The 27047-nt window shown below is 37.5% G+C and overlaps 1 protein-coding gene across 6 annotated transcripts in view; it reads right to left on the minus strand.

Moving 5' to 3' along the window:
• Positions 1-27047, minus strand: part of TENM2 (teneurin transmembrane protein 2) — an 869909-nt gene that overhangs the window by 245886 nt on the left and 596976 nt on the right. For all 6 annotated transcript variants that reach the window (XM_039353403.1, XM_039353419.1, XM_039353411.1 and 3 more), the window contains one exon: positions 25421-25659. In XM_039353403.1, coding sequence (XP_039209337.1) covers positions 25421-25659 — 239 coding nt within the window. The remainder of the gene's footprint in view (positions 1-25420; positions 25660-27047) is intronic.

Below are 27047 nucleotides of genomic sequence, written 5' to 3' on the forward strand. Positions count from 1 at the left end.
ATTCTCATTACAGACAATTAAAATTCCAAATTCTAAAAAGGCCAGACACTGTTGCTCTGAGTAGTTGTATTTTATATTTTAATGGAAACTGTGTTGTCACTGTTGACTTTTCATGCTGACTGTGATATTCAATTAGATCAATTTAGTCTTTTCACATCTAAGAAATATTTCACTATATTTCTTGGTCAGTCTAATGAATGTTTACCACAAATTATATATTATTTATTAATCACTGTCAAGTGAAAAATTAATTATTTATCAAAATAGTTTACACACCAATAGGAAAAATGCAGTATGCAACCAGTATTGATTTACTATTACAAATTACATCCTTTTTTTTTGAACCTTGAACTGTAACTAAGCATGTCGAGTTTAAACAAAATCAATTTGTTTAAGAAAATTATTCTGCAGTATAAATATGACATGCAATAATTACTTATTTTTATAATTACACCCCTGGTGTGGAAAACAAACCTTGGCAAATGACTTTCTTCTATGTTAAATGAAGAATATTAGATTTCCCTGATGGTGTTTTAATTTAATAACATATGGAGACTTGAATGTATAGAAACTGTCATAGAAATACCAGTTGTAGCTACTTTTCTTCCTAATTTTTTTCTAATAGCCCTTTGTTGTATCTAACAGCTTGCAAATAAAAGCATATTTTAAAAATCAGTCAAATTCTGTAAAAAGTTTGCTTATAAATCCGCAAGCGTCATAGACTAGATCTTTTTCCAGTTCTGAACAAAGTTCCATGTTTCTACAGATTGGCACAAAAGAAGAACATCAGGAAATATATCACAGAGGGATAAGGTACTTCCAAGCTCACAGATTCATTCAATAGTGAAAATAATCTACATAACTAATAGAAAAGGGAGGGAAAATCTTATAGTTAATTTAGTTTTCAATAAAGAAAGCAATGGTGATATTTTGTTGTTTATTAATTTAAAGATAATATTTAAAATTCCTCAAAATACAAAGTTGACCTTTCAGTTGCAAGTATTTTAACAATGTCTGAAAAAGATAATTTATTGCTACTTTGCTTATTTCTTTCAATTTCTGGGGTCCAAGAACAGATTTAGTTAATCTAAAAATAACTTAGATTCCACCCACAATTAATGCACAAGGAAAACTGCAAGTTTTTAGTATTAAATGTTGAGGAATTTGGGGGGCGATGTTATGTGTAACTTAATTCAATGTATGTTTCCTGGAGGCAAGTCCAAAAATTAAATGAATACAGGACTGAGAGTTTAAATAGTAAACTATTTTCCTTTGTAAAAAAGAAAAAAGGCAAACTTTCAAATGTATTAAAACCAATGAAACAAGAATTAAATAACAAAGTAAAAATTAGTATCCCACATTATTTAGTTTAAATTAAAAACAGGAGTGAACAGGAATGCTTTATCACTGAAGTTTAGATCTCAGTTCTTAAATTAGAAATAAATCATCCTGACTTTCTTGTAGCTTCTTCAAAGTTAAATAAGGTGTTATTTTTAAAGTAATAATATTATTACATGATGCCCATTTAAATTTCTTTGCAGAAAACATATCAGAAATAAAACAGCAAGGAAATACATCCCACTATTAATTAATTGTGTCATTCATAACATGCACACTCGATTAACTGTAACTTCAATAGCTTGTTTTACTGGCATTACAACTTGCGTGGTTCATTTTCTGCTTCCAGCTCAACAGCAATCTGCAAAAATGTTTAAAATATATCAGCATATTATTTTACCTATCTTTATGGTGGAATGAATTAAGTACACTTTTTGTTCATCAAAACACAATTACAAGTTTATATTGTAAAGGAAGCAACAATTTTTCAGTTTATAAGATACCTTCAAACTAAGATTTAATCAATCTTCTCTTGCTGATGTTGATCTCTGTAGGAGAACAAATTCTTTCTCTAAGCTTTTTAGAACTGTTGGTCCAACTCTTGTCTCATGGTAGCACTTATGTACAACTTTTCATTCACATAAAGGAAACAAAACATGGACTTTATTAAGAAGTAGAAAATGTGTACCAATGTACAGATATGAGTCCTATACTAATATAGATATATAGATAAATATATATTTTCCAATAACTCACCATCACCAGACTGCAAACAGCATGGAAGTGCACGTGTGATTATAAACAGAATCTCAAGAAACACTTTACAGCCAGCAAAAAAAAGTTAATATCTCCTAATAAAATATAAAATGTGTGATTAACTTGTATATAAGTTTATCTGTTTAAAATGAGACCAAAAATGTAAAACGTATGTAAATGTAAAAAGAAAACAAAAAAACACGCTGAACTTAACTGGGCAAGCAATGAAGTGTTGGCTGAAATATGCTGCCACCCTAGAAAACCATAACATATTACTATAATTACTGTGGAAAGAAATATTTCAGTAATTTGTTGATTTAAAATGCCACACTCTCCACCACAAAATTTCTCTTAATTTCCAACTCTTTTCTCTGAGAGGTTATGCTCTTAAGGCCAAAGTGATAGCAACTCCTTAAATATGAAGGAATTAGTCAAATTTTGGAAGTTTTAAATTTTCAGATATTAGAAAACAAGCCAGGAGGGCATCAACGAAACAGTGTAATGAGAATGAAATGAAAAAGCTAAAAATAAATGGAATTGCCAAAGTCATACAGATCAAATTCTACTTAATAAGGATCCTTCACAGTTTCACCCAGTTACTTCATTGGGTCAGGAGGAAAAAAAATCTCTTTGGTTCAGGAGATTTTAAATATCTCCAATAATATAATGAGCTCCCATAAAATCAGTAGAGAAATCTAAGATTTTAATATGGATTGGGTTGGAAAATTTTACTTGTCACATGTTCAAAATGGAGGCAGAGGATAGCTGAGTGAAAACTCTGCATGTTCTGTGGCTGAAATTGACAATTTTCATAACCACCCACCCACTCAACCACCTATTTCCCAAAACTGTAGTAAAGCATGGGAAGGAGGGAATGGAATATAGTGGCATGAACTCTGAAGAGCCTACAGAACAAGGAACAAGAGCATCTAGACTTGCAAAAAATTGTGAGACTTAAGTGAGGAAGATCACTCCATCTTGCACAGAATATAGAAAACATCATCATTCTACTTTTATACATGAAGACAGGGACAGTATCATATCAGGAAAGAATAAAGAAAGTAAAAATATCTGTTTACAGGGTAATTCATGGTCAAAAAGCCAAAGTGGTAATTTTAACAATGTCTTTGCCTTGAGAAGCCAGTCCTTTTACTTGAATGGGGTTTATTCTAACTAAAGGAACAAAGAATTGCTCAAGAATATTTGGTGAATATGCAAACGTGTTCCTGTGTGTGTTCATGGCAACTTTATCTCATGTTTCTGGAGTCAGAAGGAATGTGTTAAAAGGAAAACAGAACAGGATAAGCAGGAAATTATGAAAGCAACTCTGAAACTGAAGAGTAACAGTGGTATTGTTTTAAAAAGAGAATTAAAGGCAAATCTGACAACCTTATCAGCAACCTCTAGAAGAAAAAATAATAATTATAAAGACTGGGGGAAAATAATAACAAATGAAGGAAGCAATTCTAGTTCTCTGTGAATGCATGTAAACTTACAAATCAGTTTTCTATAAAATGGAAAAAAATGAATATATCTTACAGATTAAATATAGCAATTTAGAATAAATAACTTCCATAGTTTTAAGAATAAATAGCTGTTTCTGCCATTGCTTCATTGTTTAACTCTTCGTGATTAATACAACAGAGAAGTGCAGCTATTGTCTTTATTCAGCATTTCTTGTATGAACATAATGTCTTATGTGAGGAAAAAATATTTTTAGTTCTGCACTGACATAGCTCTCTAGTGCAAGCCTTTGTAACCTGCTTCAATTTACTGAAGATCATTCCTTAGCTACTCTGCGTGATAGTATTAAGAGTTAGCTTTTTAAATGCTGTTTTGTCAATATTTAATTTAGGATTAGCTGATAAAGAATATAAATATTTGAATATCCTAAAACAAATATCTGATTTAAACCTAAGAATTCTCATAATTTCAAAAGGACACTTATTAAAGCTTTATATAAGATTTACATAGCATAGACATATATTGTCTCTAAATCAAGTTAACTGGATAAGATTTGGTTGAAAAAAATGAACTCATTAATTTGTTTATATTAAAGGAAGAGCAATACTCAGAGTCTGCACATTTACTACAGACAGATCCATAGAGTGATTTGTTCTTATATATGTGTATTTAGTATACTAATAAAAAGAATTTTGTGCTGCTGGCTATAATCAAATGTTAATTGTCATAGCATACTAAAGAAATTGAGTGTGATAGCAAAGCATTTTTGTCTTGCCTTGAACTTTCTCAAATGGCAAAAACTGCTCACAATATGCCCAAGGCTAGAATATGCTTTGCCATTTTTCCTAAGTGTCTTCAATGTTCAGATTTTTTTTTTCATCTTGCAAAAGAACTACCACTTAATGCGCTACACTTGATAGTGGACATGTATGCCAGTCAATAATGGATAGGCCTTCCTGACTGTAAGAATACACAGAATCCAGAACTTTGAAATGAATCCAAAAGCTATTATAATACAAAACATATAGTGCTATCTTTGTTTATAATGCATCATGAAGTAATTTTTCATTGTTTTTCCAGACTTTGATTTGTGGGACAGGATATTTCTGGAGCATCCATGTGTTGTTGCACATAGGACCTGCTGTTGGGATACTTTAAGTCCCTTCCTTTAATCATACATCAACACAATTTGCATTGCCTGCTCTTCTAAGCTTCACTGGGCTTCCATACCCTACACTTAAAGTGGGAAATTTCAGGGCAGCAAGTAGTGTATTTTCTGCCTCTTCCATTATTCTTCCATCAGGTGTCATCTGCCTGTGGGGAGAAAAACCTACCACCCACCACTCTCCAAAACAAGCAGGGAGACATGAATTCTAGAACTCTGGAATTCTACATTTCTTCATTCAATTTATTGTCTAGATCAAGGGTTCCCACCCCCTGGATATGGCCCACTACTGGATTGTGCCTATTCAAAACCAGGCCATACAAACCTCCACTCATGTGAGCAGTGGCAAGTGTGTGTGCACAAAGCTACACTCGTGCGAGTGGAGCTTCATGCATAAGCACAAGCACCCTCTGCTCAAGTGCCCTCTGCTCACCTGAGTGGAAATTTGCATGCACAGGCTTTCCTGCTGTTCATGTGGCCCAGTTTCGAACAGGGTTGTAAACTTTTTTTTTTGTATTTAGATATAGAAGCTCAGTGTTACTCCAAAGACTTGCTTAAGAATTTTTGCATAGTTTCTTCTATTGTTTGCTTCCTTCCTTCCTCACTTAATGAATGGAACACTGAAATCTATTTTGGATTTTTATGGCTTAACTATACAGATCACCAAAAGCCAGAGAAAGGGAATATACTATAATGGGTGCACCTTCACAGTCAGCAACAGCTAAATTATGACACTTATTATGAGTGTTTCTCAAAAATAAGGCTGTTACCCCTAGTTCTATTTGTTTGGTAAATGCATTCAGGATAAGAGTAAAAGTGCAATTATTAAAGGCTCTCCTAGAATTCTGAATGAGATCATCCCTAGGTACATAATGTCTGTGAATGGCATGTCTAATATGGGTATGTGGTTAAAAGCTGGTTAGCTAAGAAATTTCAGAAGTGCTTGAAAAAACTATTCTAGTCTGTTAGGCATTTCCCTTAGAAAATTCAATGAAGATTAGGCTGACAGAACTTCCTTTCAGAACAATTTAGGCATTAATTATTATAGTTAGAGCTTCCTTTGCCAACAAAGTCATAGCTGAAAAGCCATTCTTGGTAATATTAACTGCCTCACTTTCCAAAAACAAAATCTAAAAGCATCCCCAGCTGATACCAGCTTATATAAAATGTCGTATGCCTTAATAGAAATAAATTTAGGGGTAGGGAGTTAATCATTTCCTTCCAGTAGCTTATTTACAAATTCAGAAATAAAATCAGACATCACAAATGGAAAAGCAATGTCATTGTAACCATTAGAGTCTAATTCTAATATAGTCTATATTAGCGGGGATGTGAGCAAGTTTACTCCAAAATTTGCCTTCCAAACATCTCATATGCCAGCGTGGATTCAGAAGACATCACATTATTGGGAACAAATAGCACTTTAACTACATACTGCATATCAGTTCAGTTGGATAATGTAATTATGAGGGTCTGTAGACCAACATGGTTATGAGGCAATACAGACCAAGATGACAGTTGCTTTAATATCACAGGATGAAACTATAACCCTGGGTACCTGATCTTTAAATTTAGACCATGCTTATCCTGTGCTTTGCCATGGAATTAACAAACAACAATAAAGCTTGAATAATTCTGAAGTGTAAAACACTATAGCAGTGATGGCGAACCTTTTAGAGACTGAGTGCCCCAACTGCAACCGAAAACCCATTTATGCATTGTCAGGTGCTGGCTGGGTGTGGCCCATTGGGTGGGCATGACTGCAGTGGTAACAGCAGACTGGGTGGGACTAAAAAGTTCAATCAATCGATTCCAACTTTGCAGGATCTTGTTGAAATTGACTGATTGAACCTTTTTTTTTTTTTTGCACATGGCGGCGGAGGCCTAAAGCGAAAAGGTTTTATAAAACCTAGGTGAAGGTCTATGACTGGGGCGATGGTGCACGTGCCCACAGAGAGGGTCTGAGTGCAGCCTCTGGCACCCATGCCATAGGTTCGCCACTACTGCACTATAGTGTTAAGACCCTAAGACAGTCATACATATTAAAAATGAAAAAAGAAAAACATAAAACAAAAAAAGAAAAAAAATTAATCAAACTCCACAAAGCAAAACAAATATAATGCATGTTTATGTATGACTTTGCATCCCCCCCCATTCACTGCTGCTTCATTCCCTTTTTCCCCCATCCCCCAGTTAAATGCAGCCCCTGACAGCCAAAAGATTTCATGGCTCTACTTTAGTTGTTGTTGTTGTTGTTGTTGTTGTTGTTGTTCTTCTTCTTCTTCTTCTTCTTCTTCTTCTTCTTCTTCTTCTTCTTCTTCTTCTTCTTCTTCTTCTTCTTCTTCTTCTTCTTACTATTATTATTATTATTATTATTATTATTATTATATTTAGGAGTTGTAGAAGAGTTTCAGAGCTGAATCAAGATAAAGTTAGTTGAGTTTAATGTTCATCAAAATTAAAAGGACTTTAAATAAGGAATTGATTTAATTAATGCGGTGATCTTCGCCTAACTATTTATTTATTCTATGAGCATTTTTTTTAAAAAGATTCTGGTTTCAAATTTTATTTGAAAAATGTAAAGAATGGACATGTTGACCCACTTCTATTCCTTTCACAATTGTAAAACTCCTGAATGTCTCCTTTAAAAGTCATCAGTCGGTTCAATGGAGGTTTCAAGTGAGTGGTCTTAATTCTGCTCTTATGTAATGAAGTAATTTAGGTTTTTAAAATGCTTACCATGCTATTATGTATGCCAGGATTTGTGGGTCAAACTGACTAAAATAAATAAATGAACAAGTGAATGTAAAATAATAAACCATGAATTAGGGCACTCAGAACAGCAGTATTGATTTGGTGAATCAAAGTATCAACTTAAAAAAAATACATTACGTGAACTACACAGAAGACATTTAGTTTCCATAGAAATATAGATGCATGTACGCAGGTTTTAGTGCCTTTTATTTGACATATAACATTTGTAAGAAGCATCATTTTTCTTCCTTTTTCCAAGTAAACATAAAGAACAAAAATTTTAAAAGCTGCTTCATTCAACCTCCCTGAAGGTTACAACCAATATCTCCCTACTTCAAGTTATATTTAAAGTAAATGTTTTAGCCTATGTCCCTGTTTGTGTCTAGCTCCCCTTTTCAAGTAGAACACATTAAATCTCAAGTACAGCAGGACCTATGTTAGCAACAGGCCAATTGACCTTTCAGAAAGTCTCTTCGAATCCAAATCAACTTCAACGAAAGAAATAAATAACAAGCAAAGAGTATTTGTACCCAGCAGGCAAATTAAATTTCCCTCTCCCTCTCCCCCCCTCTCTCTTTCTCTCTTTCTCTCTCTCTCTCTTAGCAGTAATGAAAAATACAGATCCCAGTATCAGTGATATTGTTTATAAGAATTGAGGCTTGTTAAACTGACCAAACAGATAAAAAAGGCTTTTTGAATGTCCCAATTAATTATCATCTCATATAAATATTAACCAGGAAAGAATCCCATAGTTACCAATCAACCCTTTTCCTTCTTAAAGCACACAGCCTGAATATCATATGTGAGAGCAATTTCACAGTCACAAACATGCAACTTGATACCAGAGCAATCCACTAGCAACATACTGGTTCATCGTGCAGGGAGGAGAATTGAAGTACAAAAATGTGAAGCTTGATTTCACTGGAAAGAGGGATTGCTTTCTTTGCTTTTCTATAATAAATCATCTTATCAGAAGACACTGTGTCCTTGAGTGTTTGTTATCTGTTTTCAGTCCAGCCTGTCAGAAGAAGCCTGATACCATGATGGAAACAGAAGCGATGCTGAGCTATGAGAAAAATGGATTTCTTGTTTTTATTCTTTAGTGTGCACCACAAAAAAATGGTCCTAGAACCATTCCAGTTCTGTATTGTTATGTGAGCAGCATGCATGAGAAGAACACGGAAATCCAATTTCTACAACATCAATGCATTCTGCTATCCTCCTGCATCATCTGTTCTTTATGAAAAAAGGGAGGAGCTTTGGAGGTCAGCCTTTCCCTTCAGATTAAGAGAAGTGGGACAGCTTCTAAAATCAGACTAGAATGAAAAAGGCACCCTATTTTCAGCTTTTTAATAAATTAGAAGCCCTCATTAAACATACAGTATTTGACTGCTGCACATAAGCATCCAGTTTTTTCCTAGATCAGATTTCCTAACTTTTGTGTCTGGCTGTATGGATATTGTGTTAAACTGCTTCAGTTAGAGGAAAAAAAACCTTCTCCATTCCTATCCTATATACTGCAAGTAAAGGAAATTTACTGCCTTTAAATATTATTCACATTTTGCAGACAGGAAACTATCTCAAATAATATTCTGCTGGTGTTGGAGGAGAAAAACAGTCACGTATTAAACAGCAAACTATGCTAAAAATATGAAAGCACCTTTATAAATCTACTCTATCAAGTGTTTTCTTCAGGAAAGTAACTTCAAATGTAGCCTTGATATACAAATATTAGACATAACTCAAATAATACTATCCTGGAAGTAAAAAATTGGAGAAAGAAATAAATGCTAATAAATATTAAAGTTTTAGGACCAGCTTAGCAAGAGGAAAATGTTATCACATTATTTGTTGTTAATTAGCTACAGAATCTTAAGCATCCATTTCTCTTGTCTCTTGTTAACCATGAATATGCTAATTAAAAGTTCATCCATAAGCAAGAAAAAATCAGAAGGGAATGGTGATGCTTTACCGAACAAGCTGCTGGTCCTTCAGGAAAATAGGTTCCATAGATCTCATTGTTAATCTTTAAACAGCAGATTGTGTTCTTAGTCTGCATTAAGACATGGATTTTTAAATCATTGTTCCTTGGTAAGCTACAATTATGGGTTACATAGTGTGGTTTGTATCTTAACAGAATAATAGAGTTGGAAGGCACCATGGAGGACATCTAGTCTAGTTTAACGAAGAGAAGGATGAGGGGGGACATGATAGCAGTGTTCCAATATCTCAGGGGCTGCCACAAAGAAGAGGGAGTCAAGCTATTCTCCAAGGCGCCTGAAGGCAGGACGAGAAGCAATGGATGGAAACTGATCAAGGACAGATGCAACTTGGAACTAAGGAGAAACTTCCTGACAGTTAGAACAATTACCCAGTGGAACAACCTGCCTCCAGAAGTGGTGAATGCTCCAACACTGGAAGTTTTAAAGAAGAGACTGGACAGCCATTTGTCTGAAATGGTGTAGGGTTCCTGCCTGAGCAGGGGGTTGGACTCAATGACCTCCAAGGTCCCTTCCAACTTTATTATTATTATTATTATTAACTCCCTGCCCCCTGCCTGATATATTTCTATATCAGACAGGAAACCCTATACTATTCAAACAAATGATTGTCCAATCCTCCAGTGTTGGAGCGCCCACAACTTCTGGAGGCAAGTCATTCCACTGAATAATTATTCTAATTGTCAGGAAATTTCTCAGTTCTAGGTTGATCCTCACTTCTTGTTCTGCCTTCAGGTTTGAGAATAGATTGACCCCTTGCCGTTGTGGCAGTCCCTTAGATATTGAAACACTGCTGTCATGTCACTCCAGTCCTTCTTTTCAGTAGACTAAACATAACCAATTCCTGCAACCATTTTTCATATGTTTTAGCCTCCAGCCCCCTAATCATCTTTGTTGCTCTTCTTTGTATTCTTTTCAGAGTCACAGCATATTTTCTATATTGTGGCAACTAAAACTGGATGCAATATTCCAAGTGTGGTCTTACCAAGGCATTATAAAGTGATATTAACACTTCTAAACATACAATCCCCTCTCAAGATTATACATTAATTTAATTTTGTCAGCTTTACTTGCTCACAGAGCCAGGGCAATAAAGTTACTTCAACAATGCTTGATTTCTAAACATTCTGAAACATTCTGAAATTCTAAAGCAACTTTTGTTATGGGAATTCACTACCATTCAGGTATTAGAGCAAGGATAAACCTGATAATATCAGGTAATAAGTATCTCCTTCTATCTGTAAAGTCATTGTCTGATGCTGGTGAAGAGCCCATCTCAATAAATACAGTGCAAATTTTAGAAACTGAAAGCCTTTGCCTACACAGCTGTACACACAAAAGCTTCCATACAATCTAGAACATGCCCCCCCAAAAAAGTTCAAGTTTCAGTTGTTGAAATCTGAACTCATGGGTCCCTTTGATTGATATGGCACTGATATAGGTATAGGGTCTTTTTCTCAAACAGGGAGAAGACCCAGTAGAAGACCTTCATTATTCCTTTCAACTCTGTTATTCTGTATTCTGATATGAACAATGTTCTCCATTTGTTTTCAGGAAGATTGACTTTGTTTCTCACAGTTGTCATAATCTCAGCATCTTTCCATCCAACCTGGAAGACTAATTCATTTTACACAAGGTTGGTCTAGGATTGATTAGATTTTATGGCTCATTCTTTTCTTAGCTTTGGCCTTACAAGCTAATCATATTTACTGGGAGATGGTAAACTAACTGCTATTGCTTTTCTATCTTAGTGGGATAAAATTGGAGAATGAACTCATATGTCCAAGAACTTTAAGATATGCCGATCACTAAAAAGGAATCACATTTGAGGGCAATGTCACTTTCCACATATTTATGTCTGCAAAGCTTGGAGATATTCAACTATAATACCATAATAGAATTGAAAGGAGGAAAATACACAGGTATTATAAGAACTAGATCTGTCTAGGTCAGAGGAAAACAGCTCAAGACAAAATTGGTCCTTACGAGGCACAGTCAGACGCATAACTGAACTTTGGTTACATTATAAATAAGGCTTGCATTTTACACTGGCAATGGTCAATCTTCTTTAACAGTTTTCCTACTTTTTACAACGAATCTACTTATTAAAACAACTGTATCCTTGTAAAGTTCCCAGTCTAGCATCAACTGGACAGATATTAGGATTTGAAACTAATTCCAGTGAGCAAGTTGATGATGATGTTGAGGATGTTTTTATTGTATGCAAACTTACTGGAGAGATATTTATTCATTTCATTATAGAAAATTATGCCTAACATTTATTGTAATTCTGTAGCCCCTGTCACTTCCATTACCACATTCTGGTGCACATTGCTACACTCCATTTTATTACCCTTTCTAATTATTATTTTCACACTCTTTATTTCATACCTTCTTTTTACACTTTGTTTGCCTTCTCAGCATTTTTCTCACTTACTTACTTGCTCTTCTACTTATTCTTGCTAAGGGTATTTGTGGTTTTTGTCGGATTGTTAAAATGGAATGTTAATTGCAGCTTTAATCTATATGCATCAAAATAATAATAATACTGCATACAGATAATTTTTAGAACATGATTTGTCTTATAGGTAAGATGAACGCTTAAATGAAGTGTATTGTCTTATACTGTATCAGGCTAGAATAGAGAAACCATGAGTCCTAGTCCTGCCTTAGGCACAAAGTCAGTTGGATAATCTTGCATTAGTCATTCTCAACCTGGGAACGAGGCAGTAGCAAACCATTTCTGAAATCTTGCCAAGAAAACTGCAAAGAATAGTCTAGGCAGTCTTTTTCTTGAAGACACAAGGGAAAAAAAAACCTAACATGTGGCTATGGAGATTCTCAGTCATCCAGGTCATGGTTGTCCCAAAGGTGCTTTTTCAAAAGGCAACTGGATTTTCTTTGTTTTCCTTGAAAATGTTTCACTTCTTATCCATGAAGCTTAAATCCAAGGAGCTTTATGGATGAGAAGTGAAACATCTTCAAGAAAAAACAAAGGAAGTCCAGTTGCTTTTTGAAAAAGCACCTTTGGGACAATTTAATATGTGGTACTCTAAAGAAAATACATATTAATAAATAAAATAACTATCAGATTTAGACATGGAAAAATGACAGAAGTGACACTAATCTGACCTAGCATAATAAGGAATTCAAATATTTAAAAGAAGACGTATTTGCTCCAATTATAATTAGCATTGTATTGTTTACGCTGTTAAAGCTTATACTTGCTGCTCAGATTAATTTAAGTAGCATACTGAATTTTGAAATGAATATGCAGAAAGTACAAAAAGAACCTATCATGGATCTCCATGTCATCTATGCTACATGTTAAATTAAAATGATAGACAATAAGCAACTGATTCTTTCACCTTTAAATAATCAAGCACTCCAACAAGATCACCATTTGAAACTATAGAATTAAAAAATAGAGGTCATGCACTCCAAGCCAAATGATCACAACACAACATTGCCCTTATTGCACCAGGGATATATTAATCATTGTATTGGACACTAATGTCCTGCTCTAGGTCCTCTTCCACAGTACTCTGTGGGCTTCACAAGAAGAAAACTGCATCACAAGGGTCAAATGAAGAAGCAAGATATCAGAGGGTCATGTCCTACAGGCAGAAAATGCCCTGTGAAATGATGATCTGTTCAGTAGCCTAAGGAATTTAGAATAAATTCTGTAATCCTTAAATCAATGGCATTAGCTTTTAAAACCAAGTTTATAGCATCTAACTCCTTAAGAGTTACAGAGTATAATACTGTTTGACAAGTAGTCCAATTTTTATTCCCTTTTTATATGAAACCATATAACTTCCATAAGGGGAATTAATCAAGATCTTTGTTTAACCAGTATGTCAATTTTAAAAAGGTCCTTGGTGCTCTCTGAGCTTGCTTGTTTTCTTGCAGACATTTCATCATCCAAACTAGGTAACATCATCAGTGCTAGTAAGGAGTACTTTGTTGTGAGCTTATATTTTGGTGACTTGCCCTGTCAGTGTTGGGTAATAAAACATCTGCAAGAAAACAAGCAAGCTCAGAGAGCATCAAGGATCCCTCATGTCAATTCTGAGCTAAAAATATTCCCCTTTATTAATAGCATTTTTTGCTTTCATTCTGGAAAGTTGATTTTTCTCCCTTTTTTATATATAAAATTGTGTCTAAATAAATGGCTACAAATAAAGAGCTCCTCCATTTTCAGAAGAAATTCCTTACTAGACTGAAGGGCAACTGTAAGTTTGAATGTTTGTATGTGTGTGCAATTTTTATTATATCAACATAAAATATAAATGCATACCAGTGGCTTTTATTGTCTGCAGCATCATTTTTCATTCACTTTGGATATAAAAACAGTATTTAGTGTAATCTAACAAAAGAGAGAGGAATAAATGGGGAGAAAAGGGAAAGAACTGCATTAAAAGTATATTCGGAATTATATTATGGAAAACTAGTAACCCCTTGTGAATAAGAGTTTGCAACCAACTCAAAGCCAGTTTCTCCAAGTAATATGGAAGTGGCCACAGGGGAGGAATTTATTCAAATGGTTCTGAAGAAGCCAAATGAAAATAATAGGGGTATGGTTTCCTACATACACAAACTAAAATACTTTGAACAGTACAAAAACACTCAGCCGAAATTATCTCTGCATAGGTTAATGGAACAGAAAGCTAACAGTCTTATTCGAAATTTACAGGTATTTCACGAAGAGCTTATAAAATACTTTTTAAAATATTCCATTCCCCTTTGGTCATATCATAATAATTTCCAATATGAATACCCGTTTGTTAATTCTTCTGAAGCCTATTCTTATGAATATATACAAGAATACCTGACTTCAATGACTTTGGCTGATCAGGTTTTCAGCTCTACATATGGGATTTCTGAGTTTTCTAGATTAGGTAGGCCTACAGGATGCCAGGTGGCAGTGAACAAAGAAAGGGAAAGCCTATACTAGTGAAATTAAAATATTGCTGCTTTCCTTAGGTCTATAATACTGAGCATATCAGAAAAAATGTACAAAGTTGTGCAGGTGGTCCTCATTTAAGGGCCACCCATTCAGCGACTGTTCAAACTTATAACAGTAGTAAATGAGTAGTAATTACAACTGGATCAAATACTTACATATGCTGAATTACCTGAAAGTTTGGCTTCATCCAGCAGAAACTTATGGCAAAGGAGAGACTGTGGTTTGATAGTCATACCACATTAAATTAGTGTTACTGCTTCAACTTCTAAAAATAAAGAACGTCTTAACACCTCTTCTCTCAAAGTGTAGCCATGAGCGTCCCATTCTGGATCAATTGGCCTTAAGTGTGGATTATTTTAGCAATTTACACTTCTTTTTCTTCTGCAGTTACTAAGAACAGATGGGAAGGAACCTGAGGGCTGCCTTTTTTAGGTTAGAATCCAGAACTACTTCCTATTATCTCATAATGAGCATTTTAATAGATGAATTGGACCAAATAATCAGGACATGTTAATATCTAAGAAAGGGAGATTTAAAAAAATCAGAAAGTTTTTGTGAGATAAGTGGTTTTGGTTAACAATTGTGTGTTACTTCCCAGGGAAAAAAAATTAATTACTTTAAAAATATAGAAGTTGTAAAGATTTTCCCTTTCAAGTGCCTCTTGTAATACTGAATGTGCTCTGCTTCATAAGAAAATTAATCTCATGCAGCACTCAGATACTGTGACTCTGGCAGTAGCTAAAGAAGTGACAGGATATATAATCGTATCTGGGAACAGCTATGATGCGATTGTGAGAGTGGAAGTGTATCAAGGTATTTCTTGCTTTTTAGCAAATTATGGGAAGTATTATGCAGCAGGTTTACATTAATTTAGAAGTGAGAGTTCACACAAATGTATCTACAAACTATATTTATACATTAAGAGGAAGGTGAACATTAAAAAATGTTTTTTTCTGTCAAAAAGTATGGTAGATAATGTATTCCTTCCATTCTGTACATAAACTGAGTCTGTTAGATCAGCATCTCATTTCTGCAAGATCTTCACCATTTCCTCCTCTACCCCCACCCAACCCAGGTATATTTCACATGATGGAAGGCAACAAAATAGTCCCAGCACTCTAAAATTCATCAGTATGAGTCTCAACATATCAATTTTAAAGAACGACCTTAACCATATGCCAAGCTTTTAGTTTCCCTTGAAAATAATACTTCTATTGTTTCCAAAGGAAACTCTAAGTACCCCAAATTGCCATGCTTTTAACACAGTGACATGTTGATGGCCTGATGGTTTTTCAAGCTCAAAGTCTGACTGACAGGAGTCAGAGTGGTTTAGAGGAACACTAGAAACATAGCATTTTATATTTTGCAAGCATTATTATAGCAACAAAAATGACAAGGTGACTTTCTCATTCTGTAAGTTTGCTAAGGAAAGAACTGAAAGCAAATTGAACCAGCAAGTGTTTTCGCTGCTACAACTAAGCAGCAAAAAGGATCTAGAGTAAATGTTGATTCTAACTGTAGAAAGCGTAATTCTGCATTTATACTGTTCAGACCCCTGACCCACTATTTTATACAGGCTAAATACCAATCATATAACTTTTAGGTTTAAGGAATTTTGAAAAATTATACATGGTGCTGACAAGGTGTTGACACAAGGTGCTGATGCTTGCAGAACACAATGCAACAACATGAATAACCTCATATAAGGTTAGCAGAACTGACAAAACTATTCCTAGTAAGAAACTCCAGAAAGAAAGATTTTGATCGAATCAATACTTTTGCTTGCTCAGGGCATATGTGCAACTGTTCCTAATTCAAAGTTATTGCAAATGGAAAGTGTTACATAGCTGTGAAAGCATAATATTGTATGAATTATAATAGTAAAACTATATTTTCTTCTGCAGAAATAGTGCTTTCATATTTTTAAATCTTCCCTTTTACTATTCCCTGTAACTACTTTTTAATCTTGTGTTATTGCATTTAATTTTCTCCAATATTCAAAATCAGTGCATTACTACTATAACCAGATAATGCTATTTCAATACTATTGAAATAGAGTACAAGAATTAATACCTATTTCACAGATACAAGATGGCATAAAGTCAGCTTTTCTAGCCTCACTACCATCAAGTAAAGTGATTTCCTAGAAAGTGTTCATAAATGAGTCCACACATACTTTGAAAGAAAGCCATATACATTATAGACCTGACAAAAATATTTGTAGGAGCCCTTTGTGGAGTATGATGGTGTAAATGTAATGTCCCATCTCAAAGTGCTGGAGCAGAGTCTCAAGACTCTGAGAATATGCAGCTTTCTCAGGTTGCCTTTGCATATATTTTAACCATAATAAGAATGGAAACATGATGGAAGTTGTTGATTTATTTCATTCTGAGCAAATTGATATGTTAGTTTGTTACTGCTGGCAAAACTTGCTGCATAGCTTAAAAACACAATACAAATACTGAAGTTCAAGGAATTTAGATTTATTTATCTCCAAGTATATTTTACTATGCAATTCAATCATGAAGAAATTCTTATCAAAAGAATAGAAGATTGCAGCCATCCATAGTAGACCTATAGCTGAACTACAAGTCCCTGTGTCCTTCCCAATGACTATGGCTGGGGAAGATGGGAGTTGTATTTCAGAAGCCTGTGGTATTAAACAAATTTTGCATCCTTGCCTTAAAAGAGAACTTGGAATTTTCTTTGTTTTAAACAAAAATTGCATGGCTATCCATCTTAAAACAACTGTGTTATTTTCAACAATAAAACTAAAACTATAAAAACATATAAAAACCTAAAAATCTGTAACCTTGACCAGCCCCCAAAACTCTCTGCAGGTTCTATCATTCTACCTCAGTGCCTTAATTCTTATCTTATCTTACTGAGGGCCAATTAAAATATTAGCATACCATCTGCAACTTCATAAAAATGCATCCATGTTGTTGAGTCCTCGAGTCAATGGCGAATGAAGAGAACACATTCTATAATTCCAACAGCCTTTTATTCTCAGTAGTTTTCCCTCCGACACAACTCTGAGGCTCGCAGACCTCTCTGCCTCCTTTAATAGAATCCCTGGGCAAAAAGGTAACAAACTGGCGCGCTTCCATGCCTGAAGCCGGCGTCACTCAGTCTGGTCCCGGGCAGCTTGCAACAGCCCGGGACCATTGCAACGTCCCGAGCCTGCCTTTGCAGGCTCAGGACACAACACCCCTTCCCCCCCGGATGAGACTTATTAACTATATAGGTAGTTATACGCGACCTCAACACGAGCATGGTGTGCCAACCCAGGGAACCTGCACATCTGTTGCAGCTACTCACTAGCCACATTACAGCATGGTACCAGGCTATTCTTTTGGAATTAAGCGCCCAACACTCGCACTTTGAGTTCCCCCAACAACAGCAGGCACCCTCTCACTTTCCTTGCTTTGACAGCAGGGTTACAAAGTCTTCAGGGTATTTGGGAGATCTTTTTACTCTCTGTGACCTCCTCAGGTTCTGAGAACCCCCTACTTCCTCTTGTGCAGTGGTTGGAGTGGAGTTGCCTCCTCTTTTAAACCCTGGTGGTCCCCGTGAACTGTGTCCTGTTGCCTGGTCTGCTTGCTTGCCCACTGGGCTCGTCAGACCAGGACTTTCTCCCCACTGAACCTGGTTGACCTGCCTAACTGTAGGCTCTCGGGCCCCTCTACGTGCCTGCCAGTATTTGGCATTTCTGTAGAACTCGCCAAGTCCACAATGGACCTATCAAGGGAACGCATCCCTTCACTCCCAAGCTTCGTAACGGGATTGTCTGGGGTTTCTGCAATACTCTGTAGCCCCCCCATTCTATGCCGGAGGTGCTAGAATCAGGATTTGCCTCTCTGACTATCTCCCTGTGTGTAGACGTCCTTTTGGAAGCAGTAGCAGTACTGGGCCAGCTTAATTGTTTGTGTGCCAGTTCTCTTGCATTGTTTGGGTTGTTTGGATGCTCCTGGTTATTCTCCCTGCTTGGAGTGCTGAATTGTGGTTGTGAATGATGAGTATGCCCCGTGGGTGACTCCCTGGCTGGAGTAGGCACTGGTGCCTGTATTATTTCTTGTTACCCTGAATTCCTGTTAGGGACACTTGCGGAACCTTGGAACAGGCCTTCTTCGGCTTCTCCGTTTGGCCTCGGCTGCTGCCAATACCCTTCCCTTTGCCCACAGTGGTCCCCCTCCCCCCTGGAGAAAGCCCAGGAGTTGCAGAGGGTAAGTCCAGTCTCATACGCAGCTGATCGATATGCCGCCGAAGGACACTACCGTCGTCCAAGGAAACCTCGTAGGACAATGGACCAGTGACTTTGCATACTATAGCAGGAACCCACAGGTGACCGGGCCCATAGTTCCGGGTCCATACTGGGGCACCCACTTGCAGACACCACGGTGCCCTGGGTTGGGTGACCCTAGGAGGCAGTCTGTCCGGATGCAACCTGTCAAGTTTGGTGATCAGTTTGCGCCCCCAGCGGAGTTCAGCCAGGTTCTTCCCAGTGGAAGTGGAAGGTATGGTGCGGTAAACAAGAAGAAAGTCTGCCAACCTGTGGTGCCAGTCTCCGTAGGTCAGTCTCTTTAAAGCATCCTTGGTGGTGCGAACCATCCGCTCAGCCATACCGTTGGTGGAAGGGTGGAATGGTGCCGAAGTTGCATGACGAATCATGTTGGCCTGCAAGAAAGCCTGAAACTCAAAAGAAGTGAATTGAGGATCATTGTCAGAAACCAGAACATCGGGGAGGCCATGTGCAGCAAAAATCCCTCTCAGTACTTGAATGGTCTTGGCAGCAGTGGTGGAAGAGACAGGAACAACCTCAAGCCACTTTGAATGGCTGTCAACAAGGACCAAGAAGAATTGTCCCTGAAAGGGCCCAGCGTAATCTACATGCACCCTTGACCAAGGTGACTGTGTCTCCTGCCATCTATGCACAGGAGCCTGAGGCATTTCAGGGCGTGAGCTCTGACACAAGTGGCATCCATGCACTTGGGCCTCTATTTCCCTGTCTAAACCTGGCCACCATAAATGGCTACGCGCAAGCGCCTTCATCCTGACAATGCCAGGATGACCCTCATGAAGGGAAGCTAAGACTCTAGGTCTCATTGAGGTAGTAATAACAACTCTGCTGCCCCACAACAGACAACCCTGGAAAGTGGATAACTCATGCTTCTTGAGCCAGAAACTCTGGAACTCAGTACCTGGACAACTCTCAGGCCATCCAGACAAAACCCATGACAACACACGGGTGAGTGTGAGATCTGTGGCTGATTCAGCAGCCACATCCCTGGCATTTAAGGGAGACTCAGGCAACGCCTGAATGGAAAGAATGTTGATGGCAGGGGCAGGGGCAGCCTCCACCATTTGTAAAGGTAATCTACTTAGGCCATCAGCGTGGCCCATTTCCTTGCCAGGTTTGTGAACCAATGAAAAATCATAGGCTGACAGAAAGATAGACCATCTCAGCATTCTAGGGGAGATGATATGGGGAGTTTGTTTGGTTATGGTAAACAACCCCAACAGAGGTTTATAGTCAGTATAGACCGTGAAATGTCTGCCATATAGAAAATCATGGAATTTTTTAATTCCAGCAACAATGGCCAAGGCTTCCCTATCTATCTGAGCGTAGTACTGCTCAGCAGAGGACAAGGTTCTGGAGTAATATGCAACAGGAACCTGAGTTCCATCAGCTCTTAAGTGGCTAAGTACAGCTCCCACCCCATAAGGGGAAGCATCACAAGCGATGCACACAGGAAGAGTTTCATTAAAATGTGCAAGCACATCATTTGATGTAAGTAAGGCCTTGACCTCATTGAAGCTTTTTTCAGGTGTTTGTGACCACTGCCACACTGCCTATTTGTCTAGAAGTCTATGAAGTGGCTCTGCTACATTAGCTTTGTTAGATATGAAAGCATTGTAAAAATTCAGGAGGCCCAGAAAAGCTTGTAACTCAGCTTTAGACTTAGCCCTAGGAGCTTGCAGTATAGCTTTTAATTTAGACTTAGCAGGGTGAATACCCCTGGCATCTATTCTGAATCCCAGGAAATCTGTAGAAGACACTCCAATTTTGCATTTGTCTTTTTTAAGCTTGAGACCTGTTTTTCCGAAATGCAGCAGAACAGCCCTCAATCTCTCAGCTAAATTCTGAGTGGATTCTCCTGCAATAAGAACATCATCAAAATAGGGGCAAACCCCTGGTATACCCCTCAGGGTGTTTTCCATTACACTTTGGAAGATTCCAGGAGCTATATTTACTCCAAACAGTAGTCTTTTGACTTTGAATGCCCCCCTATGAGTTACAATGGTCTGTGCTTCAGCAGCAGCTTCATCAACAGGTAACTGTTGATAAGCCTGTGCTAAATCTAGCTTTGCAAAAACATGCCCCCCTTTGAGGGAGGCCAAAATATGGCTGACTACAGGTATAGGATATGCATGCTGTTGCAATGCCTTATTTAGAGTGCATTTGTAGTCTGCACAGATGCGAATGTCCCCATTAGCCTTGAGAGGCGTAACTATGGGGGTTTCCCATGGACTTGAGTCAACAGGTTCTAAAATACCTTGCTGGATCAATTTGTCCAATTCAGCATCAATTTTTCCTTTTAAAGCAAAGGGTACTCTCCTTGCTTTTACCCTAATTGGAGTGACAGTGGGGTCCAGCTTCAAAGAAACTGGAGGGGGGCTTTGTAAGCTCCTAGCTGGGGGCTGAAGACATCTGCAAACTCTTTGCAGACTTCTTGTAGGCCTGGCGTTTGCAAATTGTTTAGTCCTGTAACTTGGATTCCCAAGGCCTCAAACCAATCGAGTCCAATGAGACTTGTTCGTTCACCCCCAACTACCAATACATCTAATGGACCTTCAAAATCCTTGTAGTGTACTGTAAGGGTGGCCTCCCCCTTAACACACACCTTGGAATTTTGAAAGTCTGTTAAGACTATATTGGATGGCCTAAGCTTGGCCTGGAACCCACTGCTAGAGCAAATCTTTCTGAAAGTGTGGATAGAAATGATTGAAAGGGCAGACTCAGTATCCAGTTCCATGACCAATGGAACTCCTTGCAACTTCACCTTAAGTGACAGTTTCTTTTTAAGTGGCCTGTGTGTGCCTGACCTATGGATGCTTCTACATGATGCACAGAAACCCACCCTGTTTTGGCTGGGGACCCTGGTACCTTTCAGGCGCAATTCTTCTCGGGGTTGTACCTTCTGATGGCCCAGACACACAGCTGCTATGTGGCCTTGCTTGCCACATGCTCTACAGATTGCAGAACGGAACCTGCAGTCAGTCCTCTTGTGGCAACCTCTACACCCGAAGCACTTGGGTACAGCTGAAGACTTTTCTTTGCTTTCCTTCTGCTTCCTTTCTCTGGATGGGTAGAGATGATCCACCTCATCTTCAGGATCTTCCTCCGAGCTCTCCTGGACTCCCTCATGGTGCACGGAGACTGCTTCTGGGTTTTTCCTGATAGGCCTCATATTCTTGACTGCCCCACCTGCTGCCTCTTCTGCAGTGATCTCTCTCAAGGCATATTGGAAGGAAATGTCTTCTTTTGCAAAGAGTCTCTATTGCAAGTCTCTGTTCCTAAGCCCGCATACAAATCGGTCTTTCAGCTTTTCTTCTAAATCTTTAAAGTCACGAGGCTTTGCTGCTCTTCTCAAGGCTGCAATGTATTCTTTGGCTGATTCACCAGCTCTTTGATCCTTCTGTTCAAACGTGTGTCTCCACGCAATAACAGACAACTTGGGCTGAAAATGTTCCTTCAATAACTTCTTTAAATCTGTGTAAGTGACAGATTCAAGAGAAGCAGGGGCTGCCAAATTTTCTGCAATTTCAAATGCATCTTGACCACAGACACACAGCAAAGTAGTGGCCTTCAAGCCATCTTCTCTTACTTGATTTACTCTAAAGTAATTTTCTTCTCTAGCAACATAAGACTCCCATCTTTCTGGGTGAGTCACATCGAATTCAGACAGTCTCCCTATCTTCACCATTCTTCCTCTTACTCTAAGAAGGGGTCTATCAGCCAGCTTACCTCCAGCGACGCTGTACTGGCAGGCCAGGTGCTGAGTTTAACGCCATCTTCCTCTCTCCAGGACTCTTAGGATAAGCTTACAAATCTTCTTCTTTGTTCTTGTAAGCCATCCCACCTTCGTCGCCAGTGTTGTTGAGTCCTCGAGTCAACGGCGAATGAAGAGAACACATTCTGTAATTCCAACAGCCTTTTATTCTCAGTAGTTTTCCCTCCGACACAACTCTGAGGCTCGCAGACCTCTCTGCCTCCTTTAATAGAATCCCCGGGCAAAAAGGTAACAAACTGGCGCGCTTCCGCGCCTCACGCATGCGTGCAAAGCCGGCGCCACTCAGTCTGGTCCTGGGCAGCTTGCAACAGCCTGGCACCATTGCAATGTCCTGAGCCTGCCTTTGCAGGCTCAGGACACAACACATGTGATGGTGCATTTCACTTTTGGGACAAATATTTATAAATTCACTTAGCTGTTTAACTAGATGTTGCTCTTATCCTATGTACATTTTCTATATCAAGGGGTTGCTAGTATTGATCAATCTGACTGGTATAGCTCATAATACAATTACTTCCAAGTCTGAATACTGAACATAGAGATATTTCAGTATCTTCCAGAAGAGGGCAGAAAATATATTTCAATCATTTCCTTTTTACAAAGTTATAAATGAAGCATATAGACAATTTAAATTAGAATTTATCAAATATGTTTAAAAGCAAAAGTGATGAAAAAGTGCTATCTGTATGCTAATCACAACAAAATTGAATAGAATTTAACTTCATTCTTTATTCTCTCTGTCTCAGATTTCTACAGGAAATTCAGACAAATTATCTGGAATTCCAATCACCTCCTATTTAATATCCATTTTAAAACTGTTTTTATTTCTGAACTTTGCTCTTTAACAGCTACTGACATAAATATCCATAGACATCAAATTGAGTTTGTGATTTGTATCAGACAAAATAAGAGAACATTGAAATACTGTACAGTTTTACCTAGAACAGTGGTTCTCAACCTTTTTAATGCCGTGATCCCCCAACCGGTCATAAGTCGAGGACTACCCAACCGGTCGTAAGTCAAGGACTACCTAACCGGTCGTAAGTCGAGGACTTTCCCTGCTCGGGAGCGCCACGCATGCATGGTGCTGCCCCCTGTGCCAGCTGAGGCGTAGCTGGCAAGTGGCAGCGACAGCGCAGGGCAACCACTGGCTGGGCCACCAGCTGGCCCAGGCCAAGGGAATAAGGCAACCTCTGGGCCCCACGCGCGCCAGCAACCCTTCCTGCGCCCGCCGGCCTCCCACCTCCCACCCCTGGCCCTCTTTTACTTACATTTTTAGTAGTTGCTCAGCAGGGAGGGGTGGAAACTTCCAGACAGCTCGCCTTCGCTGCAGACAAGTTGCAGCACTGTTTGCAGAATGGGACTTTGGCGGGCTCAGCAGGGCAGAGACAGCCTGGACAATTCCTATTGGCTTTTGAAAGCCAATAGAATTAGACTCTATTCAAGAGAGTCTATTCTATTGGCTTTCAAAAGCCAATAGAATAAAAGGGAGTAGCACAGCTAAGGAAAAGGGGGAAAAAATGGCAGACTGCGTTGTTTGGCGACCCCCGTGAAATGGTCATTCAACCCCAAATGGGGTCCCGACCCACAGGTTAAGAACCACTGACCTAGAAGAAGTCTAATCATACTTATTAGGGATATTTTTGACAGAATTAACATAAAAGTGCAAAACAAAGTCCAATGGTGCTACCTCCAATTTTTATTAAAAATATTACTATGCAGTCTGAATCATATTTCTTTAGTTCCCTCACATATATTTTCACATATATTTTGGTGTTTTCTTTCCATTTTTCTCAATAAATGTACCAGAAACAAAATGCACTGCTATGATAAGCTTGCCAGGTACCATGTTTGCACATCATTGATACCTCGAAGAATATTCTTACTGTGTAATCAAATGATGATTTGAGCAAAGAAAGCAATAGAAGTTGCAGATTTATGGCTGTCATTACAATTATGGAGGAAGAATACCAAAATGTCTTGCTATTGTATACTTAAAGAAAATATCAGAATAAGACAATAGTATAATACACAAGTTGTTTCAGAAATAAACAATGTAGTGTAACAACGAAAGACTACAGAGGTAAAAGAAGAAAGTTACATAAGTGTTTTATATGGATAATAAAACATGAAATATAATAGGAAGAAAAATGGAAGGTATATTTTGACATGATTCAGAAATAACAATGAGAGAGGGAATATAACATTATATTCAACTTGGAATATATGCCAAGAGTCATAGAGTCTTACTACACTATTATTTTTACGTCATTTTATGATATATAGAAGGGATAGAAATCACATATTAGTTATGAATAACTAATCAAATCATGAACATTCAAAGTTTATATATTGCATTTATCATTTTGATCCCATCTTCTTTTATTTAGAAATCATATAGTATTACTTCCTCAAATATTATCCTTTCAACGACAACAACAATAGCAAGACAAACTTCCAAGGGAGTTAATCTGAGAGACAGTGAGCATTTGCTTCTAGTTGTCTAATTAATTTCCACAGCAGAGTGTTGACTTGGACTTAAGATTTTTTTGGGTACTAAACCAATTCCCTAACCATTATATACTACATAGGTTTGAATCTTAAAGTAGCTGGCAGTAAGCTCTGCGATTATAAGAACCATTGTCTGATTTATCAGAAACGTGTAACTAACTTTCCTTTTGCCATGAATATAATTTAGCTAAATAGAACAAAATAAGGCATTGCCTCTTAAGCAGTGTATTTCTGTTATTTCATTTTAAAAATCCAGTCCTTCTCCTATCAGTATAAAGAGAACATGATTTTAGAAATACTCTTTTGGTTTTGCGTGAGAAAGAGCCCAGTGGACTGATGTGACATTATTTAACAGATCATGTGTGATTTCTTGAAAGATGGGACTTACCTATGAAATAGGCCAGCAGTATAGCAAGCAAGATTGCAGCAGCGATAGCTGATAAAGCAGCACATTTCCAGCTACAGTATTTAGAGGGCTTTTTCAGCTTGAATGCATTTCTGGAGAAAGTATTTCTAGGTAACAGTCGGGGAGGTGGTGTGTAAACTGTTCCTGAGGTCAATGGGTATCCAGGGGAAGAACTACTGAAGAGAGGAGTTGTTCCAGATGATGTCTTGAACAAAAAATGCCTGAAAGGAAGATAAATAGATCACAGTTAACAGAGGTAACACACCAAATAATTCATTTATTTGGAAATACAAAGTAAACTAATAACATACATGACAAAGAAAGCAAGCTTCTGTTTGCTCAACATTTAATTTTAATTGTAGAACCAAGTGTTGACAATACTTCTCCTTCATACATCTTGCTCAGGTAAAACAAACAAACCATATTACCATCAGTTATGATTAAACCATAATGGATACTTCCCGGAGCACATTGTCACAATGTGGCCTAATGATTTAGCATTATGTGAAAATCAGGCCAATGATGTGAACAAACTATATAAAAAACCAGTTGCTTGATAGTGATATGAATCCAATTTAAGAGTCTTGATTAATGTTTTAACCTTAGTAACAATACTATTCTTCCTTCAAATGCCAGCTCATACAGAAAAATCATGACTTGAAACACAGCTTAAATTTCCCAAGGAAAAGAACAGCAACATAAAATAACAACTGAAAATACATAATGTACTGTATATGCTTGTGAGATTCATACTTGTGGAATAAATGATAATGTAAAAAGTTCATCTCTGTCACATGGGAGAATGGGAAGCCTGGTTGTTTTTTAAATACAATTCAGAGCATTAGAAGCTAAATCTACCATCTTTAATTATACTCCCAAGGCTAATAGAAGCCTTATAAACCTTAATCAAAATAAGTTCAGACTCTGGAAAATCAGTAATGTCTTATTAATGGTCCATCCAACCAAGAAACCATAGAACTTTGTACCATTTCCAGGACTGAACATGGCTCAGAACCAACAAGCTATGTGCAGAACATTATAGGGATTAAAATGTACTGTTGTAAAAGCTTAATTTTTTATGCAAAGGTGAGAAGACTTTGCTGCATAATGAAAATCTATTAGCAATATAATGGGAATAGTCATGATGACGATGAGGAGGAGGATGTGGTGATAGTGATGGTGATGGCTTTGGTGATTGATGTTTTCTAATTTACTCAGTAAACTTATACTTAAATTGTCAACTATTCCCAATCAGAGCTAGTGGAAAGGTTTTGCACCAAAAATAAACAATAAATAAATAAACAAAACAGAAAGCCTTAAAAAAAACTCACAACAGATATGTTACTATCATAGAAAGCTTATTTATATATTTTTCTTAATAGTTTACACAAAATGAAATCCAAACTTAATATTAAATTAAAAATGTTATTCTGCTGCTAGGTGACGTCAAAATGATGAAACATACTTTGTGATGTCACAGCAAAAGCTCTCCCATTTTATATCTTGGTACAGGGTGGCACAATAATTCTATGGCTTATCTCTCCCTAGCAAAACACAAGTCACTTCAAAGAGGACTGATGTATGACTATCTGCCAATTCAGAAAACAAA

The sequence above is a fragment of the Crotalus tigris genome, unplaced genomic scaffold (genome assembly GCF_016545835.1).
Source record: "Crotalus tigris isolate CLP2741 ecotype Arizona unplaced genomic scaffold, ASM1654583v1 scf7180000017568.12009008, whole genome shotgun sequence".
Taxonomy (NCBI): domain Eukaryota; kingdom Metazoa; phylum Chordata; class Lepidosauria; order Squamata; family Viperidae; genus Crotalus; species Crotalus tigris.